The sequence below is a fragment of the Hipposideros armiger genome, unplaced genomic scaffold (assembly GCF_001890085.2).
Source record: "Hipposideros armiger isolate ML-2016 unplaced genomic scaffold, ASM189008v1 scaffold_133, whole genome shotgun sequence".
Lineage (NCBI taxonomy): Eukaryota > Metazoa > Chordata > Mammalia > Chiroptera > Hipposideridae > Hipposideros > Hipposideros armiger.
Genome location: NW_017731483.1, coordinates 1,274,083 through 1,297,494, shown reverse-complemented (window position 1 = coordinate 1,297,494; position 23,412 = coordinate 1,274,083). Strand labels below are relative to the sequence as shown.

At 45.4% G+C, this 23,412-nt stretch overlaps 1 protein-coding gene across 2 annotated transcripts in view; it reads left to right on the top strand.

Moving 5' to 3' along the window:
* GALNT12 (polypeptide N-acetylgalactosaminyltransferase 12) overlaps nucleotides 1-21,656 on the top strand; it is a 36,883-nt gene extending 15,227 nt beyond the window's left edge. The window contains exons 3-10 of one of the 2 annotated variants that reach the window (XM_019649573.1): nucleotides 201-390; nucleotides 3,651-3,836; nucleotides 6,815-6,932; nucleotides 8,341-8,517; nucleotides 10,636-10,767; nucleotides 13,797-13,910; nucleotides 15,782-15,928; nucleotides 18,317-21,652. In XM_019649573.1, the coding sequence (XP_019505118.1) occupies nucleotides 201-390; nucleotides 3,651-3,836; nucleotides 6,815-6,932; nucleotides 8,341-8,517; nucleotides 10,636-10,767; nucleotides 13,797-13,910; nucleotides 15,782-15,928; nucleotides 18,317-18,457 (1,205 nt within the window). In that variant the 3' untranslated portion in view covers nucleotides 18,458-21,652. Of the gene's footprint in view, nucleotides 1-200; nucleotides 391-3,650; nucleotides 3,837-6,814; nucleotides 6,933-8,340; nucleotides 8,518-10,635; nucleotides 10,768-13,796; nucleotides 13,911-15,781; nucleotides 15,929-18,316 lie in introns of both variants that reach the window. The other variant, XM_019649574.1, reaches the window with a different exon arrangement.
* Nucleotides 21,657-23,412: the final 1,756 nt, after the last annotated feature.

Below are 23,412 nucleotides of genomic sequence, written 5' to 3'. Positions count from 1 at the left end.
CGGACTTGCTCCACCCCAGCGTCCCCCTGCCTTCTGGTCGTTCCAGCCTTGATTCTGGGTGAGGTGAGGATGTCCCAGATGGCAGGGCAAAGGAGGCTCGTGTCATTTAGCCTTTTGGGGGAGGAGGGCCCGGGAGGCCCTGGAAGGATCTGGTTTGGGCTGTGCAGTGGTGACCCTCATTGTTCTGCTTGCCTCCCCAGATCACCTGAAGGAACGACTAGCCAAAGAGCTGTCACGGCTGCCCAAGGTGCGCCTGATCCGTGCCAACAAGAGGGAGGGCCTGGTGCGCGCCCGGCTGCTGGGTGCTTCCGCGGCGAAGGGCGAAGTGCTGACCTTCCTGGACTGCCACTGTGAGTGCCACGAGGGATGGTTGGAGCCACTGCTGCAGAGGTGCGTGAACTGTCCACTGATCACCATGGTTTGAAAGGTCATGGGACACCTGGGTTCACGTGCTCCTTGGGCAAGTCCTTTGTCACTGGGTGTGATAACAGTCCCTACCTCGTCGGGCTGTGGAGGTTATTAAATGATTTAATACACGTACAGTTCTTAGAACATGCCAGCATGTAGGCGGTCCTATGTGAATGTTTGCTTTTATTACTACTTATTATACACGTTTCTTGTAGAATACTTAGGAAGAATGATCGACCAAGAAAAATGTCAGTTGAATAGAATGACACTTCTAGAGAATATACATTTTGGTGTATTTCCTTTAAGCAGGGCTGACTTGTCAGTTATGCCCAGTACCTAGAATGCCTAGGGCCCGTGAAACGTCATTGGACCCACAAACATGTTTCTATGTTAATTTCTTTTAAAATCAGAAGGAAGAAATGAATATCATAATAATGAATCTAACCTGGATTGTGTTTGTCTTTATACCAATATAGTCATAAAATATAGTTTTATATATACAGAGGGTGCAAAAAAAAGTATATACATTTTAAGAAAGGACGACTGTATTAAAATTGTTAATACTCAATATATACTGATATCAAAAGATGAATACAACTCACGTTTGACTTCTGCAATTACAAGAGGTGCTCAAAGTGGTTTCCATCAGCGACCAGACACTTCTGATTACGGTGAACTGCTTAAGTAACATTGACCAAAGTGTCCACTTGTATACATTTTTTTGACACTCCTAGTATATATATCTATATATCTGTATCTATATCTATGTCTATATCGATTGCTCGATCAATCGATTGATAGATAGATAAAGATATATATAAAATGAAGTCATGAAAAGTCATAATGTGGCCCTGTCTTCAAGGCCACTTTCTCTGCTGTCCCACAGCCTCTTATGCTAACCCTCCCAATCTGCCCCTTCCCGCCAAACCACCATTACTGGGCCCTGATTTTCATTCTCTTCCGGCTCTATTTCCCATTCTCCTGATTCTGCATCACAGCAGTCAGGAGCTGGGCTGGCAAATCCCGGTTTGGTGGTGGGCGGGGAAGGTCTCTGTTTGGTTCCGACTGTGTAGAGCAGGAGAAGGGCTGGAGGACCAGGGGCTTGGCAAAGTTGGCAAAATGCTTTCCCACGGCCTCCACACATGGTTGCCAGGGCCTGCCTGGAAGAGCTGGGGACCCACTCGCCTCCCTTCCTGGGTGAGACCAAGCTGCCCCCTGCTCTGCTACTTCCTTGTCCTTTTTCCCTGTGGGCACCATGGCTGCCTGTTTCTCCTCAGCTCTGATGAGCTTCACCAGTTCCCAGGGTTTCTCATACCTGTGATGGAATCTGAGGTTATTTAGAGCATGATGACTGCTGAGTGCTCCCTCTGGAACCCGGACTAGTGGGTTCGCCCTTCACCCCTCCCCACACTGTGCATGCTGGTGGTCACCCCTAGGCTGGTCTGAAGTCAGCTGATGCAATAATGCCATCTAGAATTCCACTCTAGCCCACCCTTTGGAGAGAGCAAGGCAGCCCTCCCCATAAACGAGTTTTTGCTCCATCCCTGTAGACAAAGGGATTTTCCACCCTGGTTGTCCACTAGAAACATGTGGGGAACTTTTTAAGCATCCCAACCCTTGGGCCCATGGCAGACCATTTGGGTCTGAATCTCTGGTGGTGAATCCCGGGCTTCTGGATGTTTCCAAAGCCCCCCAGGGATGTAGGTGTGCACCAAAATTGAGACACACTGGACTCTATAGAGACTGTCGCTCAGGTGGTCCCAACCAGGAAGAGTAACCCCTTCCCACTAGGGGATTTTGGAAATAGATGTTCTTGGTTGTCATTTAAACTGGGTAGCATTCCTGGCATTTTGTGAGTCAGGGGCGAGGGATCCCAAGTATCCTGCAATGTATATCCTGCACAGCAAAGAATGGTTCTGCCCCAGATGCCAGTAGAACCCCCGCAGGGCACCCTGCTACTCAGCCTGCAGGTTCTGTAACCATCATGATTAGAGTCCTCTGCTCCATACTGATTCCCCCAAGTTTTCCCTTTTTTGTAAAAATTAGGTTATCCATGGTTCCATCCAGCTTGATTGCAAGTCACAAGTTCTTGGGGTCTCTGCCAGGGGCCATACAGCATCTTTGAACCTGCCCGGTAGCTCTGCTGTTGCCGCTCTCAACCCTTTTACTAATACCCTCAATTTATTTAAAGAATTGGGCATTGGTGGGTACTTACTCTGCAACGTCCTCAACTTAGTGAACTCACAAATTTGAGTCTGTGTCCCACATGATCTATCCTGAATAGTGCAATTTTCCCTGAAATTGTAATTCTTAACTCAGTGTGGTATTCATAATGCCCCCTCTGACTTTCTGCTGTTATTCTAAAAACACTCATAGCTCAGGTTTGGCTGATCTGTTTCTTCACACCATTGTTTTGTGTGACTCTTATGATTTTTAGGTGTCCAATTCCAGATAAAAGCCCCCAAAACATAACACAGAGAAATGTAGTGTTCACACATAGTCTAGTCTCAGTTCATCTTTCCCGGTGTGCTGTCAAAGGCAAAAAAAAAAAAACCCCACAGCCTGGAAGCGTGCTGAAGGATGGTTGGGCTTGTAATAACGATTGTGGAGAGAACAGTTGAAGTATACATACAGGCTGATACCTGCAACAGAAAATTATAGCGTTTCCCTCTATATGTAATATTTCACAATAATAGAGATTTAAAAAAAAAGAGTAGCAATAGTTCCAGGTTCCCTGCCAAGCATCTTACAAACATTCCCAGCGAGTCCTCACCTTAACCCTATGAGTAGGTATTGTTGCAGTGTTAACCGCAAGGCAACAGGCCCTGAGAGGTTAGGTGACTCAGCTAATGTCACACAGCGAATAAGGGGCAGAATTAGAATTTATATTCCAACTCCAAAGCGGACCCTTTGGTTTGGCTGCATCTCTGTACAGGGAGATAATTATTTCTTCTCTCTTTATGACTCATTGTGATTAAATGAAGGAACCTTTTGCAGTCTTGAGAAATTGAAAATCTGCTTCTGTTTAAAAAGGATCCTTGCTCCCCGCCCTTCCCCAAGCGTCCCCCAAGATCGTCACCTGCCTGACGTGGCTGCAGATGCCTGATATAAGAGCAGCAGGCCTTTCTCACACAGGCCTGTCTCCTTCCTTGTGGAAGGGTGAGAGAGTTCATTCCCGAGTTTCCTCATTGTCCTCTGGCACCTGTGCACATGGAGACATGGGGTGTCCTGGGTGTTTGCAGGATCCACGAAGAGGAGTCTGCAGTTGTGTGCCCTGTGATTGATGTGATTGATTGGAACACCTTTGAGTACCTGGGGAACTCTGGGGAGCCCCAGATCGGCGGTTTCGATTGGAGGCTGGTGTTCACGTGGCACGTGGTTCCCAAGAGGGAGAAGACGCGGATGCGGTCCCCCATTGATGTCATCAGGTCAGGGGTCAACTTCTCTGAGCGAGCCTCATTGCACCTGGCTCACATGTCAGTGCAGGCCCTGTCGACACCCCCACCTTCCTCCAGACCATTTGTTTATTTTTTATTAAAAATCTTCGCTGTTGGTATGTATATACACACATGCATACATATTTTGGATTTTATATCGGTGTGTGTGTGTGTGTGTGTGTGTGTGTATCTATATACCCATATATATATATTTTTCAAATTATGGTAAAATGCATAACCTAAAATTTACCATTTTCACCATTTTTAAGTGTACAATTCAGTGATATCAAGCACATTTCCCAATATTGAGCAACCATTACCTCTACATATTTCCAGAACATTTACATCATCCTATGCAGGGACACTATACCCATTAATCAATGAGTCCACTTCCTCCCCTCCTCCAGACCCTGGTAACCTCTCTTCTACTTTCTGTCTCTGTGAATTTTCCTGTTCTAGATACCTCACATAGGGGGAATCACACAATATTTGTCCTTTTGTGCCTGGCTGCTTTCACTTAACATGTTTGCAGGTTTCCTCTAGAACTTCATTCCTTTTTGTGACTAGACAGTATTCCATTGTCTATACAGCCACATTTTGTTTACCCATTCACCTGTTGATGGACACTTGTGTTGTTCCCACCATTTGGTTATTGTAAATAATGCTGCTGTGAACATGGGAGTGCCAGTATCTGTTTGAGTCCTTATTTTCAATTCTTTGGGGTATATACCTAGGAGTGGAACTGCTGGGTCATATGGTAAATGCACATTTAACATTTTGAGGACACACTGTCAGGCACCTTTTGAACTGGCGGGGGTGGGTGTGGGTGAGTGTGGGGGTGGAGGAGCCAGCTCTGTCCAGTGCGTGGCCAGTGCTCTGTCCATCAGGCTAAAGGGGGGTTCGGTTGCTCTCATTCTTGAGGTGTTGAAATAATAGTTTGGCTTCTTTCTCCCCTTCCAAGTTCAGGACCAGCTGGGAGGCAGATGTGGAAGTCGGGCAGGTGGAGATCAGACTTCAGCTTTATTGCTGGTGTATTGAGCCAGTAATGCAGCGGTTCTCAACCCGTGGGTCGCAACCCCTTTTGGGGGGTCGAACGACCCTTTCACAGGGGTCGCCTAAGACCATCGGAAAACACAAAGATATTTACATTACGATTCATAACAGTAGCAAAATGACAGTTACAGAGTAGCAACGAAAATAATTTTATGGTTGGGGGTCACCACAACATGAGGAACTGTATTAAGGGGTCGCGGCATTAGGAAGGTTGAGAACCGCTGCAGTAATGGTATCTGAGATCTGCACCCATGTTTGGCAGTTGGGCTTCTGAATCCTTCCACCTGAGTCCTGACCTTGAGATGACCTACTGCTGGCTGGAGTAGAACGAGTGTGGAGACAGAGTTGAGAGATGGGGCTGGAGAGATAAATGGGCCAAGTCATGTTCAGCCTTGAAGGCCAAGGAAAAGGTTGGGACTTTACCCTGAGAGGGTAGAAGCCACTGAAGGGATGTCAGCTGGAAGTGACTATTGCCTGTTGAATTCTTTAAAGATCATGCTGATGCCATATGGTAAGGGACCTGGAGAGGCCAGGGCTGCAGGCAGGGACATCAATAGGAGGCATTGCAGTCTTGCAGAGCAGGAGAAGATGGAGGGAAATGATAGATTCCAGAGATGCTGCGTGGAAGAATTGGGAGAAATTAGATGGGAATAGGGAAGGGAGGACTCGAGGATGACTCCCAGGCTCCTGTAGGGGCTCTTAGGAAGCATCCTGCCCAACCTCTCGCTGAACAGGTTTGGAAACTGAGGCCCAGAGTGAGAAGGATCTTATCCATGGTCACATAGCCAGCCTATGATGCTGACATGCTCTCCCGTTGCCTACCGCCCCCATATACATGCTTAAGGGCACAGTAGTCAGCTACCCTACCCCTCCCATAATATTCCTGGGCCTCAGTTTCCTCACCTGTGAAATAGGTATGAGCATATCCACGCTGCCTATGTCCTAGACTTTTAGGATGAACATACGTGAAAGTGCTTTGTAGTCTAGAACCTTCCCTCCTACAAGGAATCTTGCTGTCCTTTCTCAGTTGACCTAGAGTTTGGCGTGCAGGGAAGGCCAGCACTTTGTCAAGGCCCAGATGTGCTGCTGGAGGATATAAACATTCTACACTTGGGTTCTTCAGTTATATATTTCCCCATTTCCAAATGTATTCTTTTATTCTTTTCTGTGTTGACCCTACAGCTTTCTGCTGTGGTAGGATGAAAGCCTTGGGCCGTTTCTGAAACCAGTGCTGGCTTGTAGAGGAACATGGTAGGGAGAAAACAGGGCCGGCTGAGGAAGCAGGCCAAAGCTGGTGTCTGGGTCCTGGAGGGGAGACCGCGCCATCTGGAGAACAGCCCAGGGCGAGCTTTAAGGTGCCACGTGCCTATTACGATCTTCTACTCACCGCCCTCTAGGAGGGCGTCTGTGAGTGTCTGCACTGAGATGCGTGACCAAGGCCACCACAGCCTGGTGCCTGCCATTCTGGAGATCATGGTCTCCTTGTCTCCCCTGGTTGTCTAGGCTTCTAAAAATACAGGGTTTCTCTTACCCTTAGGCCTTTGCTCATGCTGGTCCCTTCTCGGAGAGTCGTTTCATTCCTTTTCTTGGCTAACTCTACTTTGTTCTGCAGACCCTGCCTCTTCCAGGACACTGAGCTCCCCCCCACCCGCTCTGCCCTCTTCTGTGTCCCCATTTATCATACACAGAGTTCTGTCCTTGCCTGTTGCCATGTCTGTGCCCTTCCCCAGGACAGGGACCGTGGGGGTCCATCAGTGCCTCCAGGCCCAGCTTAGCACCAGGCAGAGCACGATCGTGCTCAGGGTCCCCTTAGAGATGGGTGACGGGACTGAAGGGCTTGTGGTGGGAAGGGAGTTCACCTAACTGTGATGGTTTCCTGCTGCTTGCATTGCAATGTGGATCTCACACTCTTCTAGGTCTCCAACAATGGCTGGTGGGCTGTTTGCTGTGAGTAAGAAATATTTTGAATATCTGGGGTCTTATGATACAGGAATGGAAGTTTGGGGCGGAGAAAACCTCGAATTCTCCTTTAGGGTAAGTATTCCAGTCTTCTCTTTGGACTCATTCTTAACCCGTTCTCTCTCTCTCTCTCTCTCTCTCTCCTTTCTCCTCTCTCCTCTCTCCTCTCCCCTGCTCCTCTCTCTTTGGGAATTGTGGGATTCTATGACAACCTGGTAGACTTTTCCTCCATATTAGCAATTTATCCAGCGACCCTGAAAGATAATAATGGCACATGCATCCTATAAACCTACTTGCCTTCTTGTTTGAATTTTTGAAAAAATATATACTTTTGAAAAGATTTGGGACAGGAAAGGGCCTTGCAAGTCACCTAATTCTTTTCTCTCACTATAGCAGGGAGGAACTGAGGCCCAGAGAGGGGAAGTGATTTGCTCACGGAGTGAGTGGCAGGAACTAGACTAAAACTCCAGCCCCTGCCTCCTGATCCCATCTTTTTGGAGCCTTGATTTGCCTAACTATATATGAAGTGGCCTCTTTATTTAGCACAGTGACTTTCAAACTTTGACAATAGAATTGTTAGGGAAACTTGTTTAAAAGGCAGATATACAGGAACAGTCTTCAGAAAGTCGGATTCGATGGATTTATGGTAGGGACCAGCAATCTGCCTTATGTAATGAGCCCGCCTACCAATTCTGCTGTACGTGGCCCACAGATGGTACTCCTTTGAGCAACCCCAAGCACATCAGTGGATTTTCCAGTTAACCAAGCCTTGCATTTTAGTATCAAAACGTGTGTCAAAGTTAGTGCTTTTCAATGGAAAATTTTAAATTTTAATGATATTTTATATGGTTTCCTGCTTAAAAAGTTGTTTAATAAACAGGAGTTGGGCTTTCTACCAAGGACGCACACCCCCATCGTAAGCACCAGGTGCTATCCTTGATCATACTTCCTGTGGACGGTGGAGAGTCCGAGGCCATTTGCCCCAGCATGACTGGCCCCAGATGACTCAGCCCGTTGAGTTCGAGGGTGTGCTTTTAATGGTCTTTCTGCCTTTTCCCTAGGTGTCAGGCTGCTCTGCCTGCCTCTAGAAGCTCTCCCTTTCCTCCTTCCAAACCTCTCTTCTTACTTGCTGCTTTCCTACCTTCTGTGGCTAGGAAATCAGGTAATTAGCTTGTATTTTACATAATGAGTAAATGGGTCGCCAGTGAGGTCAGCTGTGGGTACTCCTGTGAGTCAAGTGCATGAGCTTTAGTGCATGGACTTGATTTGAGGGCTTGTTTGTCTTTGGGGCTGCTCTCTTACTCTGACTGCATTCTGTGTTCAGAGTGTGCTGGGGAAGTGGCCTCCTGCCCCATGAAGGGTGAGGGCTTGGCAGTGTTCGTCATGATGTCTGTGCCCGGCCTCCTTGCTTCAGGCATTGTGCACGGCACCTCATTCCCTGCTCGCCCACCCCAGCCTCTGCTCTGCTTTGCTCTGTGTGCAGATCTGGCAGTGCGGTGGGACCCTGGAGATACACCCGTGTTCTCACGTTGGCCACGTTTTCCCCAAGCAAGCTCCCTACTCCCGCAAAAAGGCTTTGGCCAACAGCGTCCGTGCAGCTGAAGTGTGGATGGATGAATTTAAGGAGATCTACTACCATCGAAACCCCCATGCCCGCTTGGTGAGTTCCCTGGGCTACCCACATGCCATCTGGCCTCATCTGAAGAAAAGCAGGCCCATACCATAGCAGACCTCGTTCCAGAAATAGAGAATAAGTTGGGTGCTCATGATACAAGCGTGGGGCGACTTTATTCCTTCACCTATAATAACATTGTTGATTCTCATGATTTGCAGTAGTTGTGTTCTCTAGAGTCACTGCAAACACTGAACTTAGGAATCCTGAACTGAGGCTCCGAGGGGAAATACAGGGTGAGGCACCTGACGGCCTCTTGCAGGCTCACCTTTTGGTCACCCGATCAACACATAACTTGGTTTTATGTGTTTCTGCTTAAAGATGGCTTATTTAATATATTGTTGTTGATTTATTACATTGACTTCACGGCCAACAGCATGGTCACTCGTGCTTGAATGAAGCTTATCTAACCCACGTTTTCTCTGCCAGGCCCATCCCAGCCTCCTTGTGCTGAGGAACACTAGGCAGCACAATGCTTGGGGCCCATATACACAGTGGAATCGCCAACACAAAGCACAAAAATGTGGAAAACGTGGCACTAAACAGATTGTGAACAGGACACTTGTTGGCAGTGTGAGAGCTGAAATGCGACCTCCGCTGGGAACATGCACAACAGGGGACTCAAATTTTTCACCACTCGGCGCATGTCCTCAAGTGACTGAAAGCACAAAAACACCACAAGTACTAATTTTAGGGTTACAAATAAATTTGAACAGATAGAGCTACTGCCTCTGCCCAGGCCAGCTCAGCGCACCCCAGGACAGGGTGCCCACATACCCTGCGTTCCCATAACTAAGAGGGCTGCTTGGCCAGCCAAGAAGGTCTGCTCAAAGACGTCTTTCCCGGCCACTTGATGGAAATCACTTCTTCTGATTCCATACAGCAGCCCTTCAGGGCAGCTCTGAAATTTTCATTTTATAGATGAGAAAACAAGCTCAGAGAGGGTGATTTAAAGAACATGCTCTAGGCCTTGTAGTTGATGCGGGCAGAACTGGGCCTTGGGCATGCACACTCCAGTGAGCCTCTCTGCTCTGCTCTGCAGAGCCCTGCGGACCCTCCTCCTGACCTCCCTCTCAGCCTCTTTCTGCCTGTGGGCTCCAGGGCCATTGCTTCCTCTGTCTGGCCAGGGCCGCAGTAGAAACATCTGCTCTTCTGTGTCACCCAGTCTGGAAACCCCGTTTCCCTCTTCCTGAGAATTCCCAAAGAGTAATATGCTGGAGGGGCACTGCTTTTACCTTTCGTCTGAATGCCCAATGGTCGTTTGTTGAAACGGACGTTTGGTTGAAGATGAGGGCACAGTGACTCTCATCAAAGAATGAGCTTATGGAAAAGAAGCAGAAATCTGAAATTTTATTCAAGTGTCTTTCCTTATCATTACCGTTTTGTTAAACGTTTAACGTATCAGATTTTAATTGTTTAATGTCATAGTGCAGGAACAGTAATGTCTTGGCACTCAGCATTTCTCCTGTGGCTGTGGCTGCGTGTTTGTCATGCTAAATAGATGCTTGTTTTATTTCGTTGTTCAGAAGTCCTGAAATCATTGATTTTATCTGGAAAACTAAGCTTCCATAGGTATTTGTTGTAGCATTTTGTTTTTAGCATTGTAAGTATCTATTTAGACTTCACTATACTGAGCACATAAGAAGGTTTTCATTCATGATTACATCTAGAACACTTACCTGTGTTTGAAAGGAGTGTTCGGATATCAGCAGTGAATCAGGATGTCATGGCATACTTGTGCTACTGACGTTTCCTGGTCCGTGATCATGTGCTCATCAATGATGCACGGGTCCAGGGATCCAATGTGGTCCAGGATTTGGCTCCTTGATCCCATCAGCAGGTGCTTTGTGTCTTTCCCTCGTGCACCTGGTGGCACCTCCCTGTAGTGGGAGCACCTGGGAATGTAATTGTGTGACAGTCTCTCCTGCTAGAGTGATGCCACTGTGTCTGAGTCTATTTTTTCGTTATCCTCCATGTCCTGCACAGGGCCTGGCACACAGTAGGTGCTCAATAAAATCTCACCAAGTGAATGATCATCAGTGGAGGGAGAGGCTTTGATAGGAAGCACTGTGACCTGCAGGGTTCACCGTTTTGTTGTTTTCTCAGGAGCCCTTTGGGGACGTGACAGAGAGGAGGCAGCTCCGTGCCAAGCTCCAGTGTAAGGACTTCAAGTGGTTCTTGGAGACTGTGTATCCAGAGCTGCACGTGCCGGAAGACAGGCCTGGTTTCTTCGGGATGGTGAGCGAGGCGAGCCTGTGGTAGGCAGGGAGATCCTGGACCCCTAGGTTTGAGCAACAAACCCTGGGCAAGAAACGCCCCTTCATGGAGACTGCTGGCCTCCCCTAACCCCACACCCCTCCCCCTTTTCATCCACTGTCCTTTCTTCTCCCCATGAGTTTCTGGGGTTCAGGTCTAGGATGTCAGCCCTGGGAGCCCAATCTCAAAATTGGCTAATACAGGCCTCCCATTTTATAGATGAGGAAACTGAGGCTCACTTGGTGTTTCCATATCCTAGTTTTTACTAGCACCTTATCACATTACCTAAAGTCTTGGTGACTGGACCAGTTAATAATTCCCAGGTCAGGGATCCACAGAGGGAGTAGCAGGGAAAGCAGAGTCACCTCTGTTACTTCAAAATTCCTAAAAGAAGTGTTTCTGGAAAGAAGCTGGCCAAAATGTCCAGTGTCTTTGGCTTTTGTTAGGAATCGCACCACATTAACGAGGGAGGTCTCCTCTGCTTTGTCGCGTTGATCGGATGTGCTGGTGTTCCATCCCGGAAAACATTGATAAACACAAGCAGGATATTAATGCATTAAATTGAGTTTTCATTATGAAAATGCTCAATACGCAAACATGGAGAGAATGCTATAAGGATCCCTGTCCCCGAAATTCTAGAATGATCAACATTTTGCCTCTCTTGCTTTCCCTGTCCTCTGCTCCTGTGCTCCACCCTTCTACATTTTTCTTTTTTTAAAGCAAACCCCAGACATTCTGTCCATTTCCTCCTATGCACGTCAGCATGAATCTCAATAAAATTTGGACCTCATCCTACAAAACCACAGACTATTATCACCCCTAATCAAATGAGCAATAAATAATTTCTTGGTGTCATTTAATATCCAGCCCTTATTCAGATTCCCCCAAATTTTCAAATTTCTCTCGGGGTAGTTGGCAAGTTCACGCTGGGATCTAAACAAGGTGTACACACTGAGTATGCTCTCAGCATCTTTTTTCCTAAGTCTTTCTAATCTAAGCCAGTTCTCTTCCTCTTTTCTTTATTTTTCCCCTTGTGCCACAGCATCCATTGTCTTGTAGGGTGCCTCACCCTTGGAAGTGTCTAATTGTTTCTTTGTGATGACTTTTGAATGCTGCCTTTCTCCCCCGTATTTCTTTAAAATGGATGTGAGTTCTAATGGGTTGATGGGAGTCGGATCAACCTTTGTGGCAAGAACACTTCACCGGGGTGCTTTGTACTCAAATTGCGTCATAGCAGGAGCACATAACAGCTGGTCCTCCAGCTTTTAGTGATAAGATTGGTCAGTGGGTTCATGGAGTCACCTGCATGTCTCGTGTTCCCAGGTTCCTTCACAAAGCAAACGGCTCTCAAGAATGTGGAGGGCTGTGCTTTACGAGCTCGTGGATTGGGGAAGTCTTCCTATATAGCTGAGTCTTGTCATCAGAACCAGGCTAGTCAAGGGTAGACAAGGGCCAGGGCAGGAGTGGGATTCTCAAGGCGCTGTTGAGGGTTCTTTAAACTCTCCAGGAAGGGATTTGGAAAGTGCTTGAGTTTTTCCCTGGGAGCCTCCTGGCAGGGAGGAGGGAACATGGAGCCTTTCATGGTTTTTTGCTCTTAGAGCAATTAAAGGGGTTTTGAGCCAAAAGATAACTTAGAGGTGATGTTAGATAAGAAAATGTTGAGTGATGGAGAGAACACTGGACTCAGAATTGGAGGTCCAGGATTCAACACTCAGGTATGTCCATTTGTTGTAGTACTCTGGGCAAGTCACTGGCTCTTTGTATGATGCTGTTCCTGTAGTCTAGAGTGGTGGACTTCTGATTTAGGGGATGCTGGGTCTCTTCATCCGGATGTCCTTTGCAGATACATAATATTAATCGTGGGAGCTCCTTGGTATATATGTGAGGTGACAACCCATCTATGTTTGGAGTAGTGCAGCAATAAGGCTGAACTAATGAGAAATGAAGAGGTACGAATATGAGCTTTCAGGCCATAGAAAGTTAATCTCTCTGATCCTCAGGTTTATCATCTTAAAATGAGGGTGAGGATTTCTGTGTATGGTATAGAATGGGAAAGCACTTTGAAAACTACCGTATTTGCCGGCGTATAAGACGACTCGGCGTATAAGACGACCCCCTAACATTTCCACTCAAAATACAGAGTTTGTTATATGGTCGGCTGTGTGCGATTTTGCGAGTGTGGTAAAATCGCATAACAGCAAAATCGCATAACAGCCGAGCATACACCCAGCAGCGCTGCTGATGCCTGAACGGTATGTGGAATGAAGTGGGCGGGCATCGGGAGGCCACTATGGCACGGGGCAAGCACTATGGGCAGTCTATCTGAAGTGTACCTGGCGTATAAGACGACCCCCCACTTGGAGGCATATTTTTCAGGGCCAAAAAATCGTCTTATACGCCGGCAAATACGGTAGAAATGTAGGGGCTGGCCAAGTTGCTCAGTTGGTTAAGAGCACGAACTCTGAGCAACAGGGTCGCCGGTTCGATTCCCATATGGGCCAGTGAGCTGCACCCAAACTGAGCTGCTGCTGAGCTGCCAACAGGTGGCAGGATATCTCAGCTGGTGAGAGCACGTGCTCCTAACAACAAGGTTGCCGGTTCGACTCCCACATGGGATGGTGGCTGTGTCCACCCGCAACTAAGATTGAACATGGCACCTTGAACTGAGCAGGTGCAATCTGCCGACGGGCGGCCAGATGGCGACTGGACTTGGAGCTGAGTTAGTTGCGCCCTTTACAACTAAGATTGAAGGACAACAACTTGGCTATTCCCCTTCCCCAATTCCCCAACACTGTTCCCCTTCCCCAATTCCCCAATAAAATCTTTAAACAAAACAAAAACAAAAACAAAAAACTAGAAATGTAAGGGGCTCTTACCCTTGACTCCAGCTCTGAGGCAGGCACTCCTCTCACTCCGTTTACCCCCCTCCCCCCCACCCCTTTCAGAGCCTTGAGGGGATCTGTTGTTGTGTATAAATCTGGACCACAATGCCACCCTTATGTTTTGTTTAGCTCCAGAACAAAGGGCTAGAAGATCACTGCTTTGACTATAACCCTCCCAATGAACACGACATCACGGGACACCAGGTCGTTCTGTATCTCTGTCATGGGATGGGTCAGAACCAGGTACGTGCTGCTTCTCTGTAGCTTGACATCCTCAAGCGGGGGTAGGGGGGGGAAGAGAGGACAATGGGAAACTCTCTGCTCAAGGCATCATCGGTGTGGGCCTCTGAAGAGGGGAATCAGGAGAAATCTATGTGTTTTTTAAAAATTAAATATTTGCACTTTTTTTCATTATAAAAGTAATATATGCTTATTACAGAACATTTGGGAAATACAAAAAGTAGAAGCAAATAGTGAGCGACAGGACCCAGAGCAACCACCATTATAATTAAGACATACTTACTTCATTTTTTTTAATGCATAGCCTTTGGATTATGGGTTTTAAATAGTTATCATATGTCTGTATGTTTTATATTTCATATTTTGTCATACTTTTTTGTGTTATTACACATCCTTTGAGAATAGCATTCCTAATGGCCTCTCACTATGCCTTTGTGGGGCTATATCACGATTTAGTTATTGATCCCCAGGTCCCAGTTTTTGTGATTATAAATAACCCTGCCACTAACATCTTGGGTCACACACAAAAAAAGAAAAAAGAAAAAAGAAAAAGAAAAATCTATATTTTGGATGACTTCCTTAGAATTAATTCTTAAATGGAATTACAGGTTTTGATACAGTGTCACATTACAAAGTGGTGTTTAGGGCAGTTACCCCAGCTGGGGGCCCAGGGAGGTCTGTCCCAGTTAATTGCTGTACGTCAGGCTGGGCAGGGGAACCAGTCCTGGAGGGTCTGAGGACCAGAGCAGGACCCTGGCCCGGGAAAGCAGATGGGCCCAGCAGGGCGGGCCAGTGGAGGACGCCGGAGGTAAGCGAAGCATTGGTTCTGGACCTGTAAAGCCTTACTGTCCTAAGAGGTGTCAGACGAGAGACGAAGGGCGGGGACTCAAATTTTCTTCCACCTGGAGTCCCCCGAATTCCATTTCAATATTAAGCCCCTGATGGTCAACAGTAAACTTTCATAATTCAGACCCCTACAACCTTGAGTGACTCAGGTTCTGCAACACTTTTTAGAACACTGCTCCTCAAAGGCGGTCCCCTGACTGGTTCCATCAGCATCACCTGAGAGCTTAGAAATGCACATTCTCGGGCTCACCCTGTCTCTCCTGAACCCCAGTCTCTTGCATTAATCAGCTTTCTGGGAAATTCATTTGAGAGGCCCTGCTCCACGTGCCTTAAAAGCAGCCGCCTGTGTCAGAATCTCCTGGAAGGGAGGGGGTGGGGCAGGGTGGGTAGATGGCTGAATGTCTTGTTAAAAATGTAAAAATGCAGCTTCCTAGGCCCCTTCACAGACTGAGGGAACCCTCATTCCCTTTCTGGGATGGGACAGGAATCAGTATTTTTCCTAGAGTTGGAAATCTGTTGCTCTGGAAGAACCCAGCCTCCCATGAGCAGTCACGTTCCCCTCTTGTGCACAGCACTCTATACTTTCTAAGGCATGGCTGCACTCATTGTTTTTGGGGGGGCGGAGAAGGACTGAAGAAAAGGAGAGGAAGTTGGCTTGTCAGGGTCACCGAGAACTCCCAAGTGCTGGCGCTGGGGCTGGTCCATTTCCTTTCCTGCTGTTCCACCCCAACACAGGGTTAGGCACAGTGGGCATAGGGTGACCCAGGCAGCAGTCCCACCCTCACTACCTAGCTACTGAGGCAGGCATGAGAATAGGCCCCCCGTTCACACTCGCTAAGAGCCACACCAGGGTGTACAGAGTGCTGAGGGGACACGCAAGAGGCCAAGTGATCAGTCTAGTGTTGGCAGATAAGGGGAGAGTGAGGGACCCCGGCTCCCAGGCTCTTGTGACCCCAGGTTCTCAACCAGCGATTCCCCTCTTTCCACATCAGAGGGTAACGGACGCCTGTGGGCTGTTTCATTTTTAGTTTTTCGAGTACACGTCCCAGAATGAAATTCGCTACAACACCCACCAGCCAGAGGCCTGTGTAGCTGTCCAGGCAGGAACGGATATTCTCACCATGCACCTCTGTGAGGAAAAGGCCCCAGAGAACCAGAAATTCATCTTGCAGGAGGTAAGTGAGCTGTTTCCTTCCTGGCTTGCTGCTGGTCCCCTGGGCCGCAGAGCGGAGCATGGAAGTAGAGCATGCTCTCTCGTCTAGTCCTGGAGAGTCTCAGGGATGCAGCCATGTACGGGAGACCGGGCACTTCAGGGACCCCGAGCCCGTAGCTGCACTGGTGGAGCCCCACAGTGTCTGGTGTCCAGTGTCCACCACGCCTTCCTTCTTTCCTCACTGTCTTTCAGTCTTTCCATCCCTTTTACACTTTGAGCTGCAGAGGGCTGAACTGGGAAGAGGAGCTGTCACAAATGCATTCAAAGATGAAATGGGGTTTAAACAAGTGAAACAAATCACCAAAGCGTAAGGGTGGGAGTCATTCCGCTGCTCTAAGCCTCCTTTTTCCCAGCTCTAAAATGGGGGCAGTAATAGCAGCCTTGTGTTGACTTGAGTGACGATTAGACGTATGGCCAGGAATAGTCATTAGAAACTGGGAAGCTCTATAGAGATTAGTTGTGAATTGCAGTATAATAACCAAGAAAAAATCTCCCTGGTGGAGTTGGCTGTCCATCAGAATAGCCTTTGACTTGGAACTGGGTGTTATGTCAGATCTGAAAGGCACTAGCCCCACCATATTTGCAGTAAACCCATGATGGGACTCATAAATCAGTCATATCCTTTGACTCACTAAAAAATGCTCGAGGGAATAAAGCCAAAGAAAATAATTCAAAAGAAAAAATTAGCTCTCTTTTATCTTTATGGGAAGCTTTCATTCCCAGCCTGGCTTCAGGGATGGAAAGATTCATTTAGACTGCTTGTAAATGGGTTAATTCTAAGTATGATTAGAAGTTGGAGTACGTTTTCCTGTAGAAAATGTTATGATTAGCAATGAAGTTTGCAGGCTACCCGGAAAAGCCCAGCACCGCAGTGCTGTCTATCTGATATAAAAAATAAGAGGGAAAATACTTCAGCAAACCCCCCAAAGCCCATAATCCCCTGTAACGCCCTCTCCTTTTCTTCATTCTTTCAACTAGAAGCCATTATAAGCCCTCAAGGAATAGTAATGCAAGATAGAGACCATAAAATTGGGTTGCAATGTCATTAAAAATTTTATCTTAAATTTCGCTGACCATTTAAGGAAAAGTAAGCCTCTTTAGAAGGGTGGGAAGAGGCGTGCTTATAGGCATACCTCAGAGATACGGTGGGTTTGGTTCCAGACCACTGCAATAAAGCACGTATTTCAATAAAGCGAGTGACACGAATTTTGGGGGTTGTTTTTGGTTTCCCAGTGCATATGAAAGTTACGTTTACACTCCACTGTAGTCTTTTAAGTGTGATATAGTGTTGTATCCAAAAAAACAATGTTCATACCTTAATTAAAAAATGCTTCATTGCCAAAAGATGCTCACCATCATCTGATCCCTTCAGTGAGTCGAAGTCTTTTTGCTGGTGGGGGGTCTTACCTTTAGTTTGTAAAAGAAAAAACCCAATATTGTGAATCCCTAAAAACAAAGCCCAATAAAATGAGGTAGGCCTGTATTTACTTTCTTGTTACTTTAAAGGCAACGTAAGAGCACTTTTCAAGGTTTTCAGGGTTAATGTTTTTGAGATTTTTTTTTTGCATGTAACTTTATTTCTCAGGCCTCTCTTGCCCTGGAACAGGTCAGGTATGTCACTTGTTCTGCCCTTTTGTTGCTCGGCCATGATTAAGTTCCTTGAGGGCGTACAGCTTACAACAGCGAGAGGTGGCGGGGAAAGAGAAACTCCAGGCCTGATGGGGGGATTTTCTGAGTTAACTCAGCACCAGTTGGGCAAAAGAAGAGTAGGGAGAAGCAGTAAGGAAGAGAAGAGGGAAGCATTAAAGAGGGCCGTCGTCTTTTGGTGTTTGAGTATTGGCACGGTCTGTAGAACCCACTTCCTTTCTGGTGGCTTGCCCCACTCCCCCAGCTGGTCTATACTGAGCTGGGATTACAGCCAAGTTTCCTGACTCTCCGCTTAAATACATAAAAGGAAGATATCACCAAGGATGGAATTAGTTGACCTAAGAGAAGAGGAAGAGATAATATGAAAGATCTTTAGTCCTGATTTTCCTGAAGGAAAAGAAAAGCTAGGACAGGTCAGGTCTGACCGATCCCCGCAGCAGCCAGCAGGTGGCACCATCCGCCCTGACAGTGGCGTCAGGGACTGGGAAGCGCTCCCGCGAAGGGCGGGCATGACCCATGTATGAACACACCTGGACCTCCCTATGCATGGACAGCCCTGGGTTGCCTTTATACATGCAGACACTTAATGCTCAATAAATATATCTGAAATGATAAAACTCACCCTGAGCACTAAAGAAAAAAATATTTTCTGAGGAATTGCTTGTAATTCTCTTGAACATCCATGTCTTATTATCTTTTGTAGGATGGTTCTTTATTTCACGTACAGTCCAAGAAATGTGTTCAGGCTGAGAGGAAGGCATTCAGTGACAGTTTTGTACCACTCTTGCGCGACTGCACCTATTCGGAACATCAGAAATGGTTCTTCAAGGAACGCATGCTATAAAGTGTCACTGTACCAAGGAGCCCATCAGAGGAGATGGGGGACCCCTGGACTCTGTGTCCAACAGAGATGTAGCTAAGTTCTGTGACAGTCTCACCAAAAACTTGGCTACTCTGCTTCATAAGGAAATCATTGTGCAGTTTGTGAAAGTGATGTTAGATTTAATAGAATGTGACTAAGCTTTGTACTGATTTTGAAAACTTTAAAATTGCTCCCAAAAACCCTATTTTTAAAGGATAATGATAAAATATTAACCCTTGGTATTCAGAGAGTTAAAAACCTTTAAATATTTTTCTATCAAGATGTATATTCCACTGTCACGCCTTTTTATTCCCCGTGGCAAAAAAGTAAGTATTTTATTTCGGTATCGGCAAGGATTTCCAGGTATGAAGATGTTTGTATATGTGGCAATTAGACTTATGTAATAAACTTTTTTTTATTTGCATAAACTGATAATACTTCAAACGTTGAGTTAGGTTTTTCTCACTGTGGACAGATGGACGGTGGGAACACTGTACTGATTTCTTCAGATCATTGAGATAATCTAGATTGATTTAATAAAGAATGCCATTTGATTACGTGTTAGGACCATAGTCAAACCTCCAAAGTTTATGTTAGCCATAGAGGACTAACCAAAGCTGAAATCTACAAGGAGCAACTTGATGTACTGGGCTAACATAAACTTCTACCACAAGGGGTGGACTTCGGCGACACCCAGATGTGGTGTTGGCTGGCTACTTTTAGTAATTACCACTGGAACTTTAAAATTTGTTTATATCATTTTTAATTTTTATCACACATTGGTGTCAGAGAGAAATTTAATGTTCTATATTAAATTCAGTTTTCAAGTGTATTCATTCATAATATTTGGTCATTTAATTCCTTTTGAGCTGTAGCAGCTGCTGCGAAATTTTGTCCTGGTAATTCTGGTTTGTGAAAGATTCCCGATCCATTTCTGAGATCTTGTCAACGTGAGGAAGTCAATATGAATGATTAAAAAAAAATGTGTGAGAGCATTGCAGATCTCTGTTTTTGCAGCCGATCAGATGTGAGAGATGAAGACACATGTGCGATTGATTTAAAAGTGTCACCTTGTGTCTCACGCTCTTTTTTACACAGTCCCCTCTCTGATGGATCTAGTTTAACAATTACCCAGAAAGAACTCCAGTTGACCTGGCTTGGGTCAATCTGATGTATTTTAATCACTTTGAATTTCAGTTTCTTCATCTGTAAAATGGGAATGATGAAACCAGGCTCGTGCACTAGGTGTAAGGGTTAGATAACATAGAGCAGGTGAGGGCTTAGCTTCCTTAGTCCTTGGCATCCAGTATGGGTTCATTCAATTTCCGTTTTCATAAATGCACTTTATAAAATATGAAACATAATAAACTTCAGTGGGTGTTTATTCAAAACTAAATATTAAATGATTTAGTTATTTTATCGTTATGGGATTAAACAGTTCCTCAGCAGGTAGGAATATGGTATGAACCCCTTCTAGCACAGCTCAGTTCCCTCCTAAATGTAAGGCACTGTGGGGCCAAACCTTCCCCTCCCCGTCATGGTAACCTATAAAGCAGGCAAGATGCCCTGCTCAACCTGTAATAAAGGTAAGAATCCTGCCTGCCTCCTGCCACCCTTTCTGCAGTGTCAGTCTGAGCTCCATGAAGGGGTGTCAGCCCTTCCCAGGCAGACAGAAGATGAACGCTGACCAAATCCATAATGAGTGCAGGGAGGCGACATGTGCACTTTCATCTGCGTTCACCGGGCACTGCAGTCAGTTACCTTTGCTTGGGAAGTCATCTGTCTTACTCCTGCCATCAGTGTATATCTGGTCATTTTTAGGATAGAAAAAATGAAAATATTTGGGTGGGAGGAGGGGAGTATCAAGGGATATATTATCAGAGACTGGGAAGCAATTTGCAATATTTTGAGGAAGCTTTCCCTTCTCTTATGGGTGAGGCGTCTGAGCCTGGGTGGGTCCCCACCTGTCCCACTGGAAGGTGTGAATTGGCCTTCTGTTCTGGTCACCAGTATGATTATTACATCAGAAGCAATGTAGACAATGCAGGTGCATCTCAAACTCAAGTTCAGGGCTTCCCACACCTGTCATCAGATACCTACTTACTATTTCAGAAGGCTCCCTTTTGAAAACTTGTAAAATGCTCCTTATATGTCAGTTGGAAAGGATTTGTTTTATTTATATGACTCAATCCTGGATTTCTTTATGGGTTGAGTATGTGAGAAACTTAAATTTCCTGCACTAACTAGCTGCCTTTTTCTCCTATTTAAGCCGTGCTTTTCACACTTTAATGTGTATGAAATCACCTGGCATCATTTTTTAGATACATTTTATATACGTTATTTATTGCAAGAATATTAATAACTAATAATAACACCAGGAAGGAAAAATAAAACTACTAACTAGAAATTAAATAATTTTTTAAAGCAAAACTTAAAACCAAATTGAGGAATTATCTAGAAAATATCTAAGGAATGCTGCTTAAACACTGCTGGCAGGAAAATGCACACACTTTATGCCTGCAAGAAGTAAAAAAACAAATTCAGCATACAAATTCAGCATACAATACAAAGAGTTAGAAAGAAAATAAATGAAATCAACTTTAGAGAAGCAAAAGAAACTAAATTTTAAAATATCACAGCAGACATTAATGATTTAGACAAAAAATAGTTGTAGAACTAATGACAATGAAAGCAGTGCTATGAGAACAAATAATGAAATAATGAAGGGGAAAGCACAAATTTATAAGATATGAATGAGGAAATAACTACAAATACAAATAATAGGAATCTCAATTGTGTTTAACTCTGTTAAAATAAATTTGAAAATTAAGATGAAATGGAAATCTTTGGAAGCTATAGGAAACCGTAAGAGCTATAAATAGAAATTAACAGATTGCCATGGAAAAAAATAGAGGAAATTGTTGAAGCATAATCACCCCTAAGAAACAACTTGCTAGGCCTATAGTTTTGTAGGTGAATTCTACCTAAAATTCAAAGATCAGATATTTCCAATACTCCAGAGCATAGTAAAAATTAATACTTCCAACTATTTTATAAAATGTTCAAGTCATTGCTTATAAAACCTGCCAATTATATAAAAACTTTTATATACCAATTGCACTTATAATATTGCTTCAAATATAGTAAACATTATAAAAATAAATGCTGTAGTATATATACAAAATGCATACTTTAATATTAGGAATTATAATAATGTAATTCTCCATACCAATGGAGGCAATAATCATATTTCCATATATAGTGAAAGAGATTGGATAAAATATAATATCCTTGACCAAAACTTATAGTAAAACAGGTATCAGTGATTATTTTCTTTTAACATTAAAATAAGCTAAATTCCATTTAAAAACCCATTACAAATAATGAGGGAACTCTAGAAGCCTTCCCAAGAACAAAACTCAAGAAAGAAGTTCTAATAATGTTTAACTTTGTTTATTATTTCTAATTTATTTTATCACACAATAAAAATAAGTGAAATATTTTCAAATTTGGAATGAAGGTAAGTTTTTTTATAATTTTCAGATTGAGTATGTCTATGAAAAATCAAAGAGAATCAAGTGGGAAACAAATTATAAAAGAAGTAAAGTGGCTGGGTAAAAAAATTGAATGACAAAAATCATCACATTGAATATTTTGTGCCAATCCCTTCTGGCCTGCAAAGTTTCTGTTGAGAAATCAGCTGATGATTTTATGGGGGCTCCCTTATAAGTTACTAGTTGCCTTTCTCTTGCTGCTTTTAAGATTCTTTGTCTTTAACATTTGCCATTTTAATTATGATGTATCTTGGCCTGTTTGGGTTCATCTTGTTTGGGACTCTGTGCTTCCTAGACTTGTATGTCTATTTCCTTCACCAGGTAAGGAAAGTTTTCAGTCATTATTTCTTCAAATAGGTTCTCAATCCCTTGCCTCCTGTTATAGTTGAGTCTTGATTGCTATTGGCATGTCTGTGGGTGGCATTGGCCTTCAGGCTGATTGGCTGTGGGTTTTGGCCACGTCCACAGCTTATGGGTTGCTGTGCGGTGGGCTTACCCCACTGAGTGGGATTTACCCCAGTGGGCTTTGGGGCCTGTTGAGACCACCCTTTGGGTGTACCACACTTGTGGGGCTAATTGGATGGTGCTCTGCTGTGGTCTGAAGCCAACCTCCAAGTATGTTGGTTCTAGAGCCTCTTGGAGGGGGGCTCTGGTGCAGGACTAGGTCACCCACTGCCTGTAACAGGACAGGGACGACCTGGTAGGAGCTACAAAGTGATCCACAGCTGTTCGCTGCCTGTTCTAAACCTGGAAGCATGTGGGAGAGCCAACACTGCAAACTGAGAGATGGCTGCCACCAGTACCAGGCCTGAGGTAGCTCCCCAAAAAGCCAGGACACCCAGAGACTTGCTGCCACTTGCCAGCTCCCTTAAGGTTCAGCCGCTGATAAAGCCTCATGCAGTACATGACTTGGGTGAGGCAGGATCTCAGGGAGGCACTACAGTGGGAAGAGTTGTAGTCACCAGGTTAATGTCAACTCCGGTTTGGTGCCAGTGCTGAGCTTGGAGCTGCTCAGCAAGAGTCTCAGAGTACACTGAGGCCAGTTGCTGCCTGCCTGGAGCCCACAGACTCTGATAGTTTTCCAAGAAAGAGTGCAATGAGGATGGGGCTGACTGCTCATGGAGAAAGTGCCACTGGTGTTGGGGGAGTTGGGTGGGGCAGGGTTCCAAGGAGTCAGCAGAACGGAGCTGTGGAGCTCACCAGGCCATTCAGATTCAGATTTGGTCTTGTGGGGGAGGGCTCAACATAGAAAAGATGGCGCCTGCCTGCCAGCTGCATAGGAGGAGGCCCCACACCGGGAAAATGGCAACTGTCCTTCAGCCCTCACCTGAAGTGACACACTTCACTCTGCCCCCATATGTTTCTGATGCCCCCTAAGTCACC